We start from the raw sequence: 19,782 nt of genomic DNA on the forward strand, positions 1-19,782 counted from the left end.
GAAACACTCGCAGCATACACACTGCCCATAACTTTACTTACTCCATACAAACCCATGAAAAAACTACATCAAAACCTCTAGGCGCGAGACAACAGATGAAAGACCATGAGCTCTTTCTGCATACTTATTTAAAGATTTGGTCACATGACTACTCCTCAGTTCAGTGCAGATACTTTCATCCTGACCACCATTCATAACTTTCACAGCAATTTTATATACACTCTTGTGATAAAACACATAGAAAATTTCTTTGGTTAGTTTGCAACCTCTTTTAAAATCACTTCCACATTATTTTAACAATTTCAAACAAATCTCAAACATATAAAAATTGCCACATCCAGCACTTAAGCCAAAATGCTGACTTCAACTATTTTATAAACCACAACTATAGTTAAATATGCATTGAGAGGTACTGGAATATCAAAGAAGGAAACTCATGCTGATAACATCCTTTGTCTCTCTGTGGAGAATTCCATAGTTATGGTACTATTTACATAAATAAACTAAACTGCTTATAACATTTTTTGTATGTTTGTTTAGTTAGAAAAGTAATCTGCTCATCATATTGCTGGTATTACCCTCTTTCATCTTGTGTTTCATAAGTGTGACTTTCATGATGGGTTCAGCTGTTACAGTTTATAATAAACAATAATGCTTACAATGTTAATACCTTTTAACTGTTAAAACTTCAAACAAGGGTTTATATTCAATGAGCTTGTTGTATTGTTATGGTTCCAAAGATGTCATTGGTTTGTTTTAGCATGCTTGTAAGTCTTTCACATATTTTTATTAAAATGACATTAGTGACAATATCTCAGATACAGCCTTCTCCATATTAGACACTGGAACACAATCCTCTTTCCGCCTGGGAAACCCTGGTGACTGCTGGACCTCACGGCTTGCTAGCCACCTTTATGTGCACTCAGCTCACCTGTCACAGTCCATCTGACAACTGGCCGCCCCAACAAACATTCACACCAAGAGACAGCTAACCTGTTAGATTCATCCGCCTGGTGGCAGTTGAACCAGCTGCTTGTAACATGACAATATAATCAATGTATGGAAATGACATGACTATTTTCTAGGCCATAAGGACACCTGTTTCTTTTGGTTTGTCACCAAATGTTCTATCAGTGTGGATGGCATTTAAAGTTTTTCTTTAAGAAGTTCTGGCGTTAAAAAGGTGAGAATAGCAATATTTCTGTATGCACTAACAGATAGGAAGAAGTTCCCCCCCCCCCCCCTCCCCCCCATGCATGATTTTTTGCCGGAAAATGATACTGAAAAAAAAAAATTGCCTGCAGGACTTATCTTCAGATACCAAGAAAAGGGTTGGATGACAAATGACTTCATGCTAGATTGGTTTAAGGTTGTTTGGTACAGAATACCATGCTCTCTACTTAACTGAAGGGAAATGTTGGTGCTGGGGTCATTCAGGGAATACCTCACCCATGAAGTAAAGCACCAGTTGGTAAAGAACAACTTACACCTGGTAATAATGCCTGGCAGCATGATCTCACATCAAATAATGGAAACAGACCTTTTAAGGCTCACCTCAGGCAGTTTTACAGTGAATGGCTTCTTTGAGAAGACTATACCCTCACTCCAGGTGGGACGATAAAGAAACCCTCAATATTGGCTGCGTTTCCACTTCACTCCAAGTGTAAACGCAGCCAAAACCTCTCAGACAAACAGAAGCTAAACAATGTCAAAGTTAGCATAAGTAGGGCTATGCGTGAAGCGTTCAGTGAATTCGAAAGTAAAATTCTATGTACTGACTTGACAGAAAATCCTAAGAAGTTCTCGTCTTACGTTAAATCAGTAAGTGGCTCGAAACAGCATATCCAGACACTCCGGGATGATGATGGCATTGAAACAGAGGATGACACGCGTAAAACTGAAATACTAAACACCTTTTTCCAAAGCTGTTTCACAGAGGAAGACCACACTGCAGTTCCTTCTCTAAATCCTCGCACAAACGAAAAAATGGCTGACATCGAAATAAGTGTCCAAGGAATAGAAAAGCAACTGGAATCACTCAACAGAGGAAAGACCACTGGACCTGGCGGGATACCAATTCGATTCTACACAGAGTACGTGAAAGAACTTGCCGCCCTTCTAACAGCCGTGTACAGCAAGTCTCTAGAGGAACGGAAGGTTCCAAATGATTGGAAAAGAGCACAGGTAGTCCCAGTCTTCAAGAAGGGTCATCGAGCAGATGCACAAAACTATAGATCTATATCTCTGACGTCAATCTGTTGTAGAATTTTAGAACATGTTTTTTTGCTCACGTATCATGTCGTTTTTGGAAACCCAGAATATACTCTGTAGGAATCGACATGGATTCCGGAAACAGCGATCGTGTGAGACCCAACTCGCTTTATTTGTTCATGAGACCCAGAAAATATTAGATACAGGCTCTCAGGTAGATGCTATTTTCCTTGACTTCCGGAAGGCGTTCAATACAGTTCCGCACTGTCGCCTGATAAACAAAGTAAGAGCCTATGGAGCATCAGACCAGCTGTGTGGCTGGATTGAAGAGTTTTTAGCAAACAGAACACAGCATGTTGTTATCAATGGAGAGACATCTACAGACGTTAAAGTAACCTCTGGCGTGCCACAGCGGAGTGTTATGGGACCATTACTTTTCTCAATATATATAAATGACCTAGTAGATAGTGTTGACAGTTCCATGCGGCTTTTCGCGGATGATGCTGTAGTATACAGAGAAGTTGCAGCATTAGAAAATTGTAGCGAAATGCAGGAAGATACGCGGCGGATAGGCACTTGGTGCAGAGAGTGGCAACTGACCCTTAACATAGACAAATGTAATGTATTGCGAATACATAGAAAGAAGGATCCTTTATTGTATGATTATATGATAGCGGAACAAACACTGGTAGCAGTTACTTCTGTAAAATATCTGGGAGTATGCGTGCGGAACGGTTTGAAGTGGAATGATCATATAAAATTAATTGTTGGTAAGGCGGGTACCAGGTTGAGATTCATTGGGAGAGTCCTTAGAAAATGTAGTCCATCAACAAAGGAGGTGGCTTACAAAACACTCGTTCGACCTATACTTGAGTATTGCTCATCAGTGTGGGATCCGTACCAGATCGGGTTGACGGAGGAGATAGAGAAGATCCAAAGAAGAGCGGCGTGTTTCGTCACAGGGTTATTTGGTAAACGTGATAGCGTTACGGAGATGTTTAGCAAACTCAAGTGGCAGACTGCAAGAGAGGCGCCCTGCATCGCGGTGTAGCTTGCTCGCCAGGTTTCGAGAGGGTGCGTTTCTGGATGAGGTATCGAATATATTGCTTCCCCCTACTTATACCTCCCGAGGAGATCACGAAAGTAAAATTAGAGCGATTCGAGTGCGCATGTAGGCTTTCAGACAGTCGTTCTTCCCGCGAACCATACGTGACTGGAACAGAAAAGGGAGGTAATGACAGTGGCACTTAAAGTGCCCTCCGCCACACACTGTTTGGTGGCTTGTGGAGTATAAACGTAGATGTAGATTCATGTTGGGCCAGTTGATTGTTTTCCAGGCTAGTGGAACCTCAAGTTAACTCATTATGAAATGAGTCAAAAGTGCCACATATCCATTGTTATGGACAGCCCACAAGATGACATACTATGGGGGGACGGGAGGGGGGGGGGGGGAGGGTGTCAGGAAGGAAAACATCCCCGTAGGCTTACAAATGAAGATGATGATACCAGCAAAGAAGACGATGGTGGTGGTGGTGATTAAAAATAGTGATACCACAGACAATGGCTTAGACACTAAAGGAAGAAAGATTAGTGTCTAATGTCCCATTGACATAGCGAGGTCATTAGATACAGAGTACAAATTCGGTCTGAGTCAAGGATGGGAAAGAAAATCGGCCATGTGCTTTCAAAGGAAACATCCCAACATTTGCCTGGAATGATTTAGGGAAATCATGGAAAAAACTAAATCAGGATAGTCTGAAATGCAACATGGAAGGGTTTTGGTATGGTAAGAATGTTACATTTCCTTTGGGAGATCTGTAATCCTCTGATGTCCAATGTTAGTTTTTAGTACATTTCTCTTTGTTGATGTTTTCCGAGGTGGCCACGATTGTCAGTTCTGCCCAACTACGGTGCATCACTCTTCACAGGACTTCATCTCCTTGTGTGTGGATGGCTGCGAAAGAAATTGTTAATTGTCTTCCAATTTATTTGAATGATGGGAAAGACTGAACTTTAAACCTTCTATATTGGCACTTTCTCTTACACAACATTGTGTCTCAATTCACAGTTTCATGTACAATGTCGGTTGACAGCCCTTTTTAAAAACTAATGTTGCTTGGACAAGAGCAAGGCAAGAAGCATTTTCTACACAATGAGGGTAAGAGATTTTCCACACTTTTGCGGTCAAAGTTTTTGAAAATAAAGAATTTTGTAGATCGAAGGTAAACAAGAACTTAAAAGTTTATTTATGTGAGATGATATGTTAAGGAGCAAGTCTTGTTTTGCGTGTTCTGTTAGTTATCTGAAGTATTCCGTGTGGACTCCATTCTGTCCCAAGAGCATTAGAACTGTACTTAGTGTCAAAACACGTAAAGTAATTAAAGGCAGCAAAGAGTCTAATGGCATGAACCATGGGGTCAAGGAATACCAACAACCATAAGATTATAACAACAACATTTATACAAAAGCCTTCCTAAAATCATTGTTAAAGAGTCCTGGTTTCAGTAGAAACTGAGCTCTTCTACAGTCATAAGAAGAATTATCAACAAGTCATGGGGATTCACAGACTTCTCGGAGCTGAACGACAGCAATACTGCCTTTTAATTATGCCTGTCTGCAACTTAATGTTTCTTCTTTATAGTAAGTAGCAATCTGTCTTTTCCTGCACTGTTAATATTCCTACCTGAAGTTGCCATTGTTTAGTCCTTGCTTTGTGTACCCAAGGAGCTATATGCTGATCTGTAAATTCAATCTGCAATTGATAATTGCAAATCCTAGACATTTATTAAGTCAAGCATACATGGAAACACTGCTGTCCTCCTTTGACATTCACCAGGTAAGTCTCTCTAAATTGATCCATATTTGAGAACCATTTACGAATGTGAACAATTACTTGCTTCTACACCCTCTTCTATGGGCGGATACTTCTTAATTACCTTTCAACTTAAGACACTAGTGTCCCTTCACAAATTTTCTTCCTCTAGTATGGTTCGGGTCTTTCCTTCTGTGGACTCACCTGACCTAGGCATAGGCCATCCCTTCCATGGGTCCACCTACCATTTACTCTCCAACACAATCAGTATATCAGGTGCACTGTATCACAAACACTCACCAATATGTTCCTTTAAATGAAGGTATTGCTTCTTAACCTTTCGACTCTTCCTGGTCATTATACACTTACATTCCACACCCCCCTAAATTTACACTCATGCTTATATTTCTTTTCATTTGGTATCTCAGTGCTGGTATTAAATACAGTTTAATACTTACATTACCACATTTCGGACCATTGATCGTTTTAGTCCAGTATGGTAATGAGTGTTAAATCTGCACTCCTATATGCTACCTTAAAATATTTTTGCATTTATTTTTATACATTATCCTCTCCTAGCTCGAACATACAGATTATTTGAAATTATCAAGACACTTTCAAGTGACTGTAAAAAAATGTTTGCTTTGAGGTAAGGTATTACGTTTTATGGGTATAGAAACAGAAACTCAAGAAGTTTTCTTTGTTACAAGGATCTCCAGCAACATGGCTGCCAGATAAATGGAGAAGGTGTTTTGCGTAGTGGAGTTCTGCAAGAGCAAGTCTGCAACTGCAAATCAATGCAAAATTGTTTCCACAGACATTTGTTGTTGCAGTTTCATCTGCAGGCATTTTCTCAGCATAGCCAAAACAATTGTGTATGGAATTTCTAGTTCGCTACTGGCCCTAAAAATTCAGGACCATGTTTAACAAAGCTCCTACCAGACAATCCATTTACAACTAAGTACAGAAGTTCAAGGAAACATGATGTCTTCGTACAACCAAATGTTCTGGGCAGCCAATGAAATCTGAGAAACAAACTGCTGAATGGAACATTCCTCACAAGCCTACAAAAATCAATGCCTAAGACCAGCCACAATCCAGGAATTCCACAACCAACTATTTGGACAGTGCTGAGAAAATGCCTGCAAATGAAACCGTGGCAACAAGCGTTTGTAGGAACAGTTATGCATTTGTATGCAGTTGCAGACTCACTCTTGCAGAATTAAATCACGCAAAATGATTTCTGAGTTGCTCTGGCAGCCATGTTGCTGGAGATCATTCTAACAAAAAATTTAACTGAGTTGCCGTTCCCATACAAATAATTAAGTAATATGTCACCTCAATATAAACATTTTCTACAGTCAGTTGAAAGTGCCTAGATCATTTTGAATAACCCTGTATTATTTGTTTTCAAAACCTTAAGGAGTATGCAAGTTTGAAGTTATGCCTTCTCTTAATATTTCATCCCTTCACTTTCAGAGCTTGTATTATCTAAGTACTAGCAAGTGCCTAGCCCTTGCCTAATTTCATCATTAAAATGATCCTAACAATACCCCTACCAGTAGACAGTGGAGATCAAGTGACAACATGTAATAATCATCAGAAGTAATTGAGTCCTAGTCATCAGTCTTTAGGCCTTTGGTCAGTTATAGTATTTCACCACTATCATATGAATGTATATACACGGCAAGTTGAAGTATTTAATCTCTGTCTTAAGTACTTCTGTGCTCGGTGACTTATAGTACTTAACCTCCATTATAAAAGATATAAGAAACCCAACCATTACTTATAAGAGGAAAGAAAAGTTGGAAAATCCCATGTCCAAAGCACCTTGACAATACATAAAGAAAAATTGTAGTAATAAATTACCATATTTTGTTGTATTTTATTGTTTCTGGATGTGTCTAAGGAACTCTGTTAATCCTTATAAAAAGGTAAGGGTTCATTTTGTTCCAATGTGTTTTCAAACAATAAAATAACTGTATTGCTTTATTTTGAAGTAGACAAGATGGGATCTGCTTTTATTAACCTTTTTGTATTTCTGACCTACAAGAGATCAGTATAATTAACAATATTAGGAAAAGGATGAATTGCTACTCACTGTGAAGACGACATGTTGAGTTCCAGACAGGTACTACAAAAAGACTGTTACACATTTAGCTTTCAGCTAAAGCCTTCTTCAAAACAGAAAAAACACACACCCATGCAAGCCTGCAAACCTCATGCACACATGACCACCATCTCAGGCACCTTGGACCAGATAATTCTAATTTAAAAATGTAATCCACTTTAATTAAATCTACGGCAGGGCAGTAAGAGAGAGTTAGTTGAAAGGCAACAGAATAGCAAAAGAGGAAGAAATTGCTTCAAGAAAAATTAAACTGAAAGTATTGAAACAGTTAACTTGGTAAATCCACAAACTTCAAACCACAAAACCTACTTGGATTGCAAGTTACTTTACCATATCAATATTAGATAAACCTTTTTCTTGTCCCATTTTAAGGTCTGCTAAAAAGTACTGCTTTTGGATGTGCAATAACCACAATTTTGGATTAGAATTATATTAATATCGTCAGCTGCTGACGGGCGTTGATATGTATCAACAGGGACAGGTGAAAATGTGTGCCCCGACCGGGCCTCGAACCCGAGATCTCCTGCTTACATGGCAGACGCTCTATCCATCCGAGCCACCAAGGGCACAGAGGATAGTGCAACTGCAGGGACTATCTCGCACTCGCCTCCCATGAGACCCACATTCTCACCTTGCATGTCCAAACACTACATTCGTAGTGTCCCATCCCATCACACTCATTACCCATGGAAGACAATCTTACCAAGTCCCATAAGGGTTCGGGGAATATGTGTGCATCTGCAGAGGAGGAGGTCATGGCCGGTGTTGCCAGAACTAACTACTTATATGGATATGGTGTCTGTTCTTTTGGACATGTCAGAAAAGTTTTGTTTGCAGATTATATAAACATTGGAATAAATAGCTAATGAAGTGTAGTCTTCAATCAGTTAATGAAATTTTCATGCACATTAATGTCTCATAGTGAATGCTTTGTCACCAACTCTATATTAAAGAAAAAAAAAACAACACCCACAAAATGCAGTTCAGAACTTTTACGACGTTTCCCACCAGTATGTGTAAAATTTGATAAATAGACACACAAAGTTGAGAGTGATAAATTCACTTTGAAGGGGCATACCACAGAACTGCCGAGGAACCTAAACAAATCTCTACTTGCAGTTCATTTGTTGTTAAGCCGTAGAGAATATAAAAGTGAAAAAATGCGGGTATATTACACTTACTTTCATTCCATGGCCATATGGGACTTTTTTTTGCGCAACTCATTGAGAGAGAGAGAGAGAGAGAGAGAGAGAGAGAGAGAGAGAGAGAATAATGGAAGTATATTAGTACAATCGGGTTTCTGTACAAATTGGGTGCAGTAACGTGATCATTGTAAGTAAGTGTTGCAAAATGATTTTTCTATTTAGTATTTATCACCTCATAAACAAAATTATTACTCATTCCACATCCATGCAAATACTTCCACTTGGGATCTGAGGAAGACAATTCACCATATTTGTTTTCATTGGAAATGTTAATTGTGAATTCTTGTTCTTCTGACATGTTCTACACCCTAGACGACTCCTCATCACGTATCAATTGCAACGAAAAGTATATCTAATTTAGCAAACTACATCCTTGGCAAAGGAGGAAGGAACCAGAAAACATTACTTTCTGTCATGCCACAAAGTGTGGTGTGGACACCTGGAATGACTATTCAGCTACAGTTGCTTGCAGGACATAGCCAATACACATTTTTACTTTATCCTAAACTTGGTAGCTATAAATGTGTAGATCATCTACAATCAAATAATCAAAAATTACCTGAAATGCCAACATTCATTCTTTCGCTGGCAAATGAAACGACAAACAGGAAACAACAAATAACAGGACAGTCTGCATAAAATGTGCACAAAAAATACCAATAATCAGCTAAGTGCAATTTCAACATTCAGAAACAAACATGGGACATACATTAAATGTTAGGGACTTGAGAAACCACATTTCTGGATGAAAATGCAACTTTTGTATCCAAAACAGTAATGTGTTGCACTTTCAAGGTAGGCTTTTATTGAAATGTGTATGTGACAAAAACAAATGTATTACTTTAACCATGTTGTAGATTTTGTAATGCAAGTCTCAGAGGTCAAATATCCCTTTCCATAGTTGTAACAGTTGTCACATTGCCCACTGCTCTACTGTTGAATAGGTGTTGAGTGCACCTGCCTTGAGCAATACTTGGAATTTTGAATCCTAAACGTAATTAATGTTCAGTCATCCTGTCAGTGCCACACAAGAGGTAGTTTGACTCCATTACTTTTGCATCAAAATGACTCAATTTTATCACTGGATGCAGCTACACGAAAACTAATTTTTCGTTTGGATACAAGGATATTCTAGAATGTTCCAAAAGTTCTACAGTTTACAGTCCATAAATGGTGTAGGGCAGAACGTGTGTCTTCGTCTTTGTTCACATATTGTGTAACAAAAACGCTATCAGGAATAAGGCCTTTCACAAACCCAAGGTGATCATCTGAGGCACCCATACATTTCAGTGACACTGCTGATAATACTAATCATTGGACAATAGGCTCAAAGACACACTGGATGCAAGCCCAAATTTACACTTACATAGTAATTGTTTCGGTTCCCAAAAAAGATCCATTTCAATTCAACTGTCATGTATTCTATATTATGTAATCTGGCAAAAAATTGTTCAACAACTGCCCACCCATAAAGCAAAAAAATTGAGAACCTCCACAAATTCACAATGAAAGTGCAAACATGCCTTATACTCCGCCCCTATTAAAAATTATGGGGTTATATAGTCAAGGACTGGAAAAATACCAGTAGCAATGTTCATGGTTAATCTGCAAGACATACAGTAATGTTTTTGAAGAGTAACAATGAAGTTAAGAACAAGCTAGAAATAGAAAACGAGCAGCAAGTATAAAATGTAACTGAGGAAGCAGCAGATCGAAATTTAGTGGCATTCCTTCTAATTTACCAGGGACTCCAACACTAGTAATAGCTTCTGTTCATATAGTAAAATATTTTAAAATTTTCTTTTTAAATCTGTTATCTGCAAAGTTTGTGAATGTCTGCTAGCAAGTATTATAAAATATTAGTGCCAGAAAACAAACACTGGAATTTTTCAAATTCACTACTTTTCACCTAACATACAAATAACTCTACATGTAATTCCCATGATTACCATTAATAGATTAGCTTTAGCCATAATCTGTATACTTTACAGAGGTATCCTCCTATGATTGCTTCTGCCAGTTAATGTGCAATTTCTCTCATTTTAAATCCCTTAATGATCTTCACAATGAGCTTCCATATGACACTACTAATGTAACAGCAACAGCGTAAATGTACTATTGCATACTGTTAACAGCAGCCATGGGAGGTACATATAAGGCTGCTTCCATAGAATTCCAATTTAGCAAATATTCCACAGTGACATCAGCTGAATGAGGAAGCTTACAATCACAAACTTTTCTCAGATTGCACTCTTGATATAACGCAACATTATCTGCATAAATCATTTTCATACGCATTTTATGACCAAGATTCACATTCACAAGTATTTCTTGTTCAACATTCACAAGTATTTCTTGTTCAACATTCACAAGTCTCATTGCGTTGGCCCGGCATCATAAGTGCCGGCTTATTGAGCCCACACACTCCACACTACCATCGAGACAATTCACATAATGGAGTGTAAGTATTACAAGACACATTATGCTGGACACTAAAGCACAGCAACTGCATATGGATGAGTAGTGAGTGCCCTCAACTTTTTTTTCCATTTGGCATCTGACAGCTACATTACATGGCCACATGAACAATTCTGACACTACAAATTTAATACTAAATTTAAACTCGACTGATCAGCCAAACCTGAATATCTTCAATAACAGATTTAAAATGTTGTTTTGGTTCACTTCTCAAATCTAGCTCCTTACCAAGGCTTTTAAGGCCCAAAGGATGTTTATGTGCCACCATGTCATCACCTGCCTTAGTGAAGCAGATGCAATATGGAGAGCCATGTTAGCACACCACTGCTTGCCAAAAAATCCTTGGCTGTACCGAGAACCTCACCCCCAAATCCTCCAAACAACAGACATCTACATCAGTCCCTCAACTACAGATGCAGACACCCTTTTGAAGTTGGTTTCTTATTTTTGAATTGAGAAGTTTCATGCTAATTTTACTTTGTAAGCAACTGAAGACTATATAATTATTTCCTGAAACCATAATGTAACCTGTGCCTTAACAGATTTTACACAACGTTCTCCACAATATTATCCACAAAATACTGAGAACAATTGATAGCATTTAGACACTAACCACCACAAGGCCACTGCCAGCCATAGCAGGGCCCCTCTCCTCTGGACATGAACCCACCAGTGCAGCAGCGGAACATCCAACAATGCACATGCAACTTAACATTAATACAAACACACCACTCCCTGTACAATATAGGTTTGCATTATCTAATCATGACAGAGGCACAGTCTAATATATACAGTTGCGACACACTCGCAGATTTTTGTTATACACCGCAACAACAGTGCCCCAAGCAGTGGAGAAGCTACGCTGCTAAATACAGTATTCAGTATATGTAAACAGTATCGTTTACATTCATTTTTAACATGGTTTTTACGAAAGGCAGTGTATGTAGCGCAATCAATTACAGTAATAATAGGAAGAAGACACCACATTTGTCATTCTTCAGGTTTCCTAAGGACCCTGCGATGTATGAAACATCACATTAGACCGCTCTTTATTTACGATTTTTTTCTAGACTGTATCGAATTACTGAACTTGTTTCTCTTTTTCAGGAGCAAGAAATGGTTAATAAATAGTAGAAGACAGGACCTGCTGCAAAAAGATGTCCTTTATTTGCTCAATAACGTGAAGTTTTGTGCTTTACGTTTCAAGTCAAACCAGTTCATGAGCGCGGAAAAGAAGACATTGTTATGGAATGCAGTTCCGACATTATTTGACATGCCAAATAAGCCACAACTAGTGACGAAGAGAAAATTGCCATACAAGCATAAAAGTGTTACTGCAAAAACAATAAAACTGTCTCCTGACACAGAATAAACAGCTACCACAGGTGTTCCTACTCGAGAGACATATATAAAATAACTAACAACGGAAGCTGCAATACAGACATCTTTTGAAGATGAAATGCTTAGATTACGTGAAATTATTTGCGTGTTGGAAAATTGTGTGAAGTGTAAAAACATGCAAATCATTAGACTTCATACAAAATTACTACGTGACAAGGAAAGTGCCCATCGTAAGTGTAAACTGCAACCACGTCACAGGACAGAAGTACAAAAGCACAAGCTCATTTTAAAATGTATTGGTTCCAAGTCCTTGAAAAAGATCCTCTCAATTTATTGATAAGCCAAATCAGTATACCATTGAATGGAAAACGTGGTGTGAGATGGAAAGATGAAACTAAATTATTTGCACTTAATTTGTTGTATTATAGTACTCAGGCATACAGTTTTTTATCACACTGTTTTAGCCTTCCATCAGTACGTACCTTAAAAGGCATGTGGAAGATGTACAATTAAATTGTGGGATAACATATTTCATCTTTTAAAGCAGAAAGTGCAGCAGTTACCAAAAACTGATATAACTTAATTTGCCTATGGATGAGATGTCATTAATGGAAAATTTGATATATGACAGCTCTAGGGATCGTGTTATTGGATTTGAAGACATGGGTTTCATACGTACATCTGTGGTTGCCAATACTGCATTAGTTATAATGATTAACGGCATCTTCCCAAATTTTAAACAGCCATTAGTATATTATTTCTCCAAAGGACCAGTAGGAGCCACCCATCTGACGTGCGTACTTTCTGAAGTTGTCAAAAAAAAAACTCAGATTGGTTTGGTTGTAAAAACCGTGTGACTGACCAAGGCTCGAATTTTGTGGAGTGGAGGCACAGACTGGGTATCACACCAGTTAATCCATGCTTAGTACATGAAGAGAGTAAGATCTACTTTTATGACACCACACACTTGATAAAAATCATATGTAATAATTTATTCAGGTATAACATTATCCACACAAAAGATGTAGGATGGGTTGGCACTGCTTCATGGAAGGACATTTGTCAGTTGTACTTCAGTGATTTTGAAAGGAAGTAAAAGTTGAGCCCCCAAGCTCACTAAAAGAGCTGTCCAACTGCCAGCATTTTCAAAACTGGAGGTAAGCACTGCAGTTCATGTGTTGAGTCAAACAGTAGCAGCAGGAATTGAGACACCTGTTACTTGTGGCACCACATCATCTGCTACTGCAGATTTTTACCAAAAAGCAGATATTTTTGACATATTTAATGCATATAGTGTTGAAGTGCCTGTATCGTTAAGGAACTGCATTACAAGTGCCTCAAGAAATTTGGAAATATTAAACACACTGAAGCCATGGAAATTTGTACAGACCTCAGAGAGGCAAACAGCATGAGATACGTGTCTGGTTATGTACTAAAGAAATTGCATACAATTCGTGACTGTTAAAAATGTAGGACAGTACTTTTAGACGACAGCCAAGGCAGATGCAAATGGCGAAGTTTGTCATTTTAAAAGCTATGAAGGCAGCTTTGGAAGCCTATTTGTACAGAAGATGTCAAAGAATTTTTAACTTCTTGTGAGACTAAGGACTTATACTTTTGATGAATATGCTCACGTAAGTAATTGTGGTGCTTTCTTTGTGAACATGATGGAAATCCCGTTTTCCACCTGGGTGCAGTGCTGAAACCAAGCTGCTTATAATAAGACTGAAGGTGAGGCTCTTCTACTTAGTCTGTAGGAGCAAGAGAAGAAATAAAGTGATGAAGCTCGCTCATTTGGGTTGCTTAAGTGTTAGGACTGACTCATTCACGTAATTTTATTTTCGTTAAATTTATCAATGGGATATAATAGAGTTTTAAAACAGTCATGCTTTTTATTGGGATAACCTGACACCACAAAGAATAAGATGGAAATTGTATTCTTGGAAGCAGGCTTCCTGCAAAGCAGAACGTAATAAGAAGTGATGTGTCGCTTCATTTTTAAACAAGGAAGAGCATCTATATACTTCATATGTGGGATGTACTGTGTGTATTCTCTTACTTTCAGTGGAATAAGTGTGATTGTATGCTACTTAATTATTTCTTCAAGAAAATGTTGCGGATTATGTCACTTCATTCAATAGTTGCTCTGTTTACTTATATTTCACAATCATTTATGATTCTCTCTAACACCTGCGACGCAAAAATATACTAACTATTTTGTAAATAACATACAAAACAAATGAAAAACATTTTTACTTCGCATCTGCAGTCAGAAGAAGGCGAGCTTTCTGGCCGCTAGTGTCACTCGAACTGTCAAATGGTAACAACTTTCACAGCAGTGAGTGTTGCGACTGTATATATTAGACTGTGACAGAGGCATCTAGTAAATTTTAAGTATTTACACAAGAAAACTTAATCCTTTTGTCAGAATGCTACTCCATGCCAACTCACATTCTGAAGAAGAAGGAAAAAAACTACAAACACCCAACTGATCATTAGTTCAAAGGTTTACTCCAGCAAAATAGTGAGGTTCTCATTTGTACACCCACCTATCAGTTCAATCTGAAGTAACAAGCCATTGTGTGTCCCTGTCCAACGTGCAACAATTAAGCATTTGCTTTTTTTTTTTTTTTTTTTTTTTTTTTTTTTTTTTTTTTTTACAAACAGGTAAAATATCACTCAATTCTTGTGATACACTTATGGAAGACATTACTTTAAAATTTTCTATCTCTCAGAAGCCATCAGAGGCAAAACACTTACCTGCCAGATAGTGGAAATCTTAAAAACCTAAGAAAGCATTCTATTCTGCCAGTGCCCTAAGTGTTCCATCTTTAGTACACCATACAGACTAAATGTGAGCTGAAGCCTATCTCAGTTTTTTCAACCATTAAATAGAACTTTAACACCATTCCATCAACAGCCCATTTTCTATTGACCACACCTAAATAAATGCAAGGTTTCCAAAATAGTCTGAAAGGCTTAATCATGGTAACAGTAACTCTTCCCCCATCTCATTTTAACAGAAGTTTTAATATTCACATTCCAACACTAAGTGGAGAATGAAAGAAATTTACTAGTATACTGTTAAGATGCCCCATTTACAGCATCAATGAAGGTTGAAAGTTTAGCATACTGCCGAGAACGAGTTTTCATTAAGCTCAACAGTCATTCATTGCAATGGTTCCTTGTAATTAAACTCTACAAAAAAGTAATCTGTCACTAACTCCCAGAATTCCTTAAGTTATCACACCAGAAAGCTATCAAGCATACCAGCAATACACACAGTTTTAACAATTTTTGTCAATTTGTAGATTTAACTGCTACTTCACTCGGGATTTCTGAAATAACCATTACACAACTTATGCCAAAACAAATTTTATTACACAAAAAGTGGAATGAGCAAGTATCTTTCAACTGTAAAAAAATTTGAACATCAAATCACAACTTAAATGACATCACAAACAAATCAGAAAATGGCATTTTCCATCTGTCAAACTTAGTACTCTTCAGCTCCTTCACCTTCTCCTTCAATAGAATCCATACCAACTTCTTCGTAATCCTTTTCAAGGGCAGCCAGATCTTCACGGGCTTCTGAGAACTCTCCTTCCTCCATACCCTCACCGACATACCAGTGGACAAACGCTCTCTTGGCATACATCAAATCAAACTTGTGGTCAAGACGAGCCCAGGCCTCTGCAATTGCAGTTGTGTTTGACAGCATGCAAACAGCACGCTGAACCTTCGCAAGATCACCACCAGGTACCACAGTAGGAGGTTGGTAATTTATTCCAACCTGTAAAAGTAACAGAAAGGTTTAGTAAATATACACAATATTTCCGTTCTCTCCCATAAAACATCAATTAGCAGCTAAATCACAGATAATAGTATAACCCCACATACCTTGAAGCCAGTTGGACACCAATCCACAAACTGGATGGTTCGCTTTGTCTTAATTGTTGCAATGGCAGCATTTACATCCTTCGGCACAACATCTCCTCTGTACAGCATACAACATGCCATGTACTTTCCGTGTCTTGGATCACATTTCACCATCTGGTTGGCAGGTTCGAAACAAGCATTGGTTATTTCTGCCACAGAAAGTTGCTCATGGTAAGCCTTCTCTGCAGAGATTACAGGAGCATAGGTAACAAGTGGGAAATGGATACGAGGGTAGGGAACCAAGTTGGTCTGGAATTCTGTCAGGTCCACATTAAGAGCTCCATCAAAGCGAAGAGATGCCGTGATTGAGGATACAATCTGGCCAATCAGCCTGTTCAGATTGGTGTAAGTCGGCCGTTCAATGTCCAAGTTACGGCGGCAAATGTCATAGATAGCTTCATTATCACACATGAAAGCACAGTCGGAATGTTCCAAAGTGGTGTGAGTGGTAAGGATGGAGTTGTATGGCTCCACAACTGCTGTTGAGACCTGAGAATTTAACACCATGCTTTAGTTATAGAAAGCACACACAACTTCCAATATTTTAGGCAACATACAGGGTTTCACAAAACTAACGTACCTGAGGAGCTGGGTAAATAGCAAATTCCAGTTTGCTTTTTTTGCCATAATCCACAGACAGACGTTCCATCAAAAGTGAAGTAAAGCCTGAACCAGTACCACCCCCAAAGGAATGGAAGATCAGGAATCCCTGAAGCCCAGTACATTGGTCAGCAAGCTTGCGAATACGGTCCAGCACAAGATCCACTATTTCCTTTCCAATTGTATAGTGACCACGGGCATAATTGTTTGCAGCATCTTCCTTGCCAGTAATCAGCTGCTCAGGGTGGAACAGCTGCCTGTAAGTACCAGTACGCACCTCATCTGCAATGGAAAAAAATGAATTGCAGATGAGAAATTTGGACCACCACTGAAACAATTTAAATGCATAAACCATGGATTAGAAATCAAAGCACCATTTTTTACCAGCAGATACAACATACACTGCCACTTTAACAACTAAATCTGCAAACTATTTTCAGTGACAACTGAAAGTATATTTTCGTAATAGGCAACTAAAAACACAAAAACGAATGAAGCAGCTGCTTAGTTCGCATTCCAGCCAAGCAGACCACAGGACAGGACTCACATTAGGTTACTTCAGGAAAAACCAATAAGATCAATTCATTTACACTATGCTGTAGAATACTAACTAGCACGTCTTATGCTGTGACTGGGGAACAGCTGCCACCTTGCTTATTTTCGTGTTTGCAGAGCTAACATGCCATTGCATGGAATTAAAGAGGGACCAATACTATAAAATCAAGCATGGGTCTAAATACAGCAACTCTGCAAAGACAAATGTTAGGGCATCATCCAAAATCACTTCAAATGGAACAATTTTTTGAGGTCTTTCATACTTAGAATTGCCTATAGGCTTCAGAAAATTAGTGAAGCCTTGGAGAACTATCTGGTGGGGGTATGGGTTTGTTTAATAACCCTAGAAGAAAATTACAACATCCAAAAACTATAGCACAGGGCATCCATAATTCACCAATGAGTAGGAGAAATGGTTAAAATTTAAAACCCATAAACAACAAACGACACCATAATTCCCCATACCAAAGCCTCAAATTTATACCACTGTCCACAGGTCATACTAAATGCACAAAAACAAATTTGGCAGAAAAAATAACACCAAAATACAGCAATAATAAATTATTAAAGGGGCATGCGCGACGTTCTTAACGGAACATACATAAAAGTATATATGCAATTTAAATGTGATCTAATTTATTTCAAACCTGAATAAAACGGAATTTGGGTTTTTCTGGTAAAATAAATGAAAAACCACTGAATATGATCGGATAAAACAATTTTGTACTTTCAAAAGGCGCAGGCTCCAATTCGTAATTAAATCTGCAGGCAGGGGGACAGTGCGTAGGATAGTAACACCCAGTACTCACCGGTTTCCGAACTCAGCAATACAAGAATATGCAGTTTCCTCTATTAAAATCAGTCTTTGATTGTTTGTTGTGCTAAACCATCTGATTCTGTACTTACCAACAACAGTCGGTTCCAAGTCCACAAATACTGCGCGTGGCACATGCTTCCCAGCACCAGTTTCGCTAAAAAATGTATTGAAGCTGTCATCGCCCCCTCCAATAGTTTTGTCTGATGGCATCTGCCCATCGGGCTGAATGCCATGCTCCAGGCAATACAGTTCCCAGCATGCGTTACCAATCTGGGTTCCCGCTTGGCCAACGTGGATTGAGATACATTCACGCTGAAATACAGAAAAACACTTATTAATGGCTTTACTTAGTCTTCATTCACATTAAGAAACTTCATTCTTACAACTAAATTTTCTCCCCAGACAGTTCTACATCAACATTCCTACAGAACAGGAACATCAGCTATTCATCCACGACTCAATGAAAATCATTCGCCAAGTAAAACAAAGACTAACGCTTATCTCTCTCGAAAATAGTGGAATTACACATTAAATAAGTTACAACGTAAAGTGCACACATTGGCTCTATCAATCTCAAATGAAAAAAGAAAATTGAAAATTTAATTTCGCTCAAGATCATTTATCTTCGCCCTGTAATAGAAACTGAAATGGAAATACATTTCACTTCACGAACAGGAGCTGGAAACGTGTCAAACATGGCGGCCGGCCGGCAAAGTGCCCCACCCAAATCTGTAACCTCAAAAAGCATAATGAAACTTCTATGCCTTATTTTAACACTAATGCCATTCTTAAGCCGGGTTGTAATAAATGCATACAATCACCGGCGTTCTTACATACGAATAGTCTTTAACACAATAACGTTAAAACTACGAACATTTTGGTGCCATCGTTAACAAAACTTAATCTTGAAACTGCATAGTCTATTTCGAAAATTTCTGCCTAGCCTAAACGCATTAATGTTACGAAGTAACTTACCATTTTGTTATCGGTCACTAGAATTCAGCAGATGGAAAAAATCGAAACCGCAAACTTCTGCCTCGTCTGGAACGTGCAAAGGTGTCCCGCGCCGAGGTTAAAGTGACGGCTGCAACGTCAGATTTCACTTATATAGACTCCGCAGTCCAGCATATAACGAATCTTGTGATTGGCCCTTGCCCTACCGCGTTTGAAACGCGCTCTGCTATTGGATACTGTAGGCGTTCCAAGAGCTGAATACGAGGGCCACAACCGGTATTATCCATGATGCCTTCTACGGAAAAACGAATGAGTAAGACTGCGGTGGCCTACTTCGCGCGTGGGCTTCATGACGTAATGCTTTTAAAAGGCGTATATTTAAGGGCATAGAGTTCTCGAACGGCTGTTAGGCGAGGGCAACATGCAAAAAGAATTTAATAGCCATGTGACTGTCATTGACAATGAAGAATTTAAAAGATTTAACAGTTGTTCCATGCTCCTAAGTGTTAACTTAGGAGGGGAAGGTCTTCGTTTTTAACTGTAGGCGACATAGTGGCATTGACTGAGTCCGTGGGTTCACAGCCTTGAAGAGAAGCAGCAGTTTATGTAGGCGGCACGCTTTACGTGACGGAGAAGTCAATAATGATTTTTACCGGAACTGTCCCTAGCATAGGGTGTGGAGAACAAGTAAGCAGACGAGAGTCCATTAGAATCGCTCGTCTACAAATTCGAAAAGCGT

The 19,782-nt window shown here is 38.6% G+C and overlaps 1 protein-coding gene across 1 annotated transcript; it reads right to left on the reverse strand.

The window, feature by feature from the left end:
- Positions 1 to 15,537: 15,537 nt before the first annotated feature.
- Positions 15,538 to 19,219, reverse strand: LOC124618894 (tubulin alpha-1 chain-like). Its single transcript, XM_047145384.1, has 5 exons — positions 19,065 to 19,219; positions 18,179 to 18,401; positions 16,698 to 16,999; positions 16,079 to 16,606; positions 15,538 to 15,971 (listed from the first exon to the last, which is right to left on the reverse strand). Exons 1-5 carry the CDS (start codon positions 19,065 to 19,067, stop codon positions 15,675 to 15,677), a joined length of 1,353 nt encoding a protein of 450 aa, XP_047001340.1. The 5' UTR covers positions 19,068 to 19,219; the 3' UTR covers positions 15,538 to 15,674.
- Positions 19,220 to 19,782: the final 563 nt, after the last annotated feature.

This window comes from Schistocerca americana, chromosome 1 (assembly GCF_021461395.2).
Source record: "Schistocerca americana isolate TAMUIC-IGC-003095 chromosome 1, iqSchAmer2.1, whole genome shotgun sequence".
Classification (NCBI taxonomy): domain Eukaryota; kingdom Metazoa; phylum Arthropoda; class Insecta; order Orthoptera; family Acrididae; genus Schistocerca; species Schistocerca americana.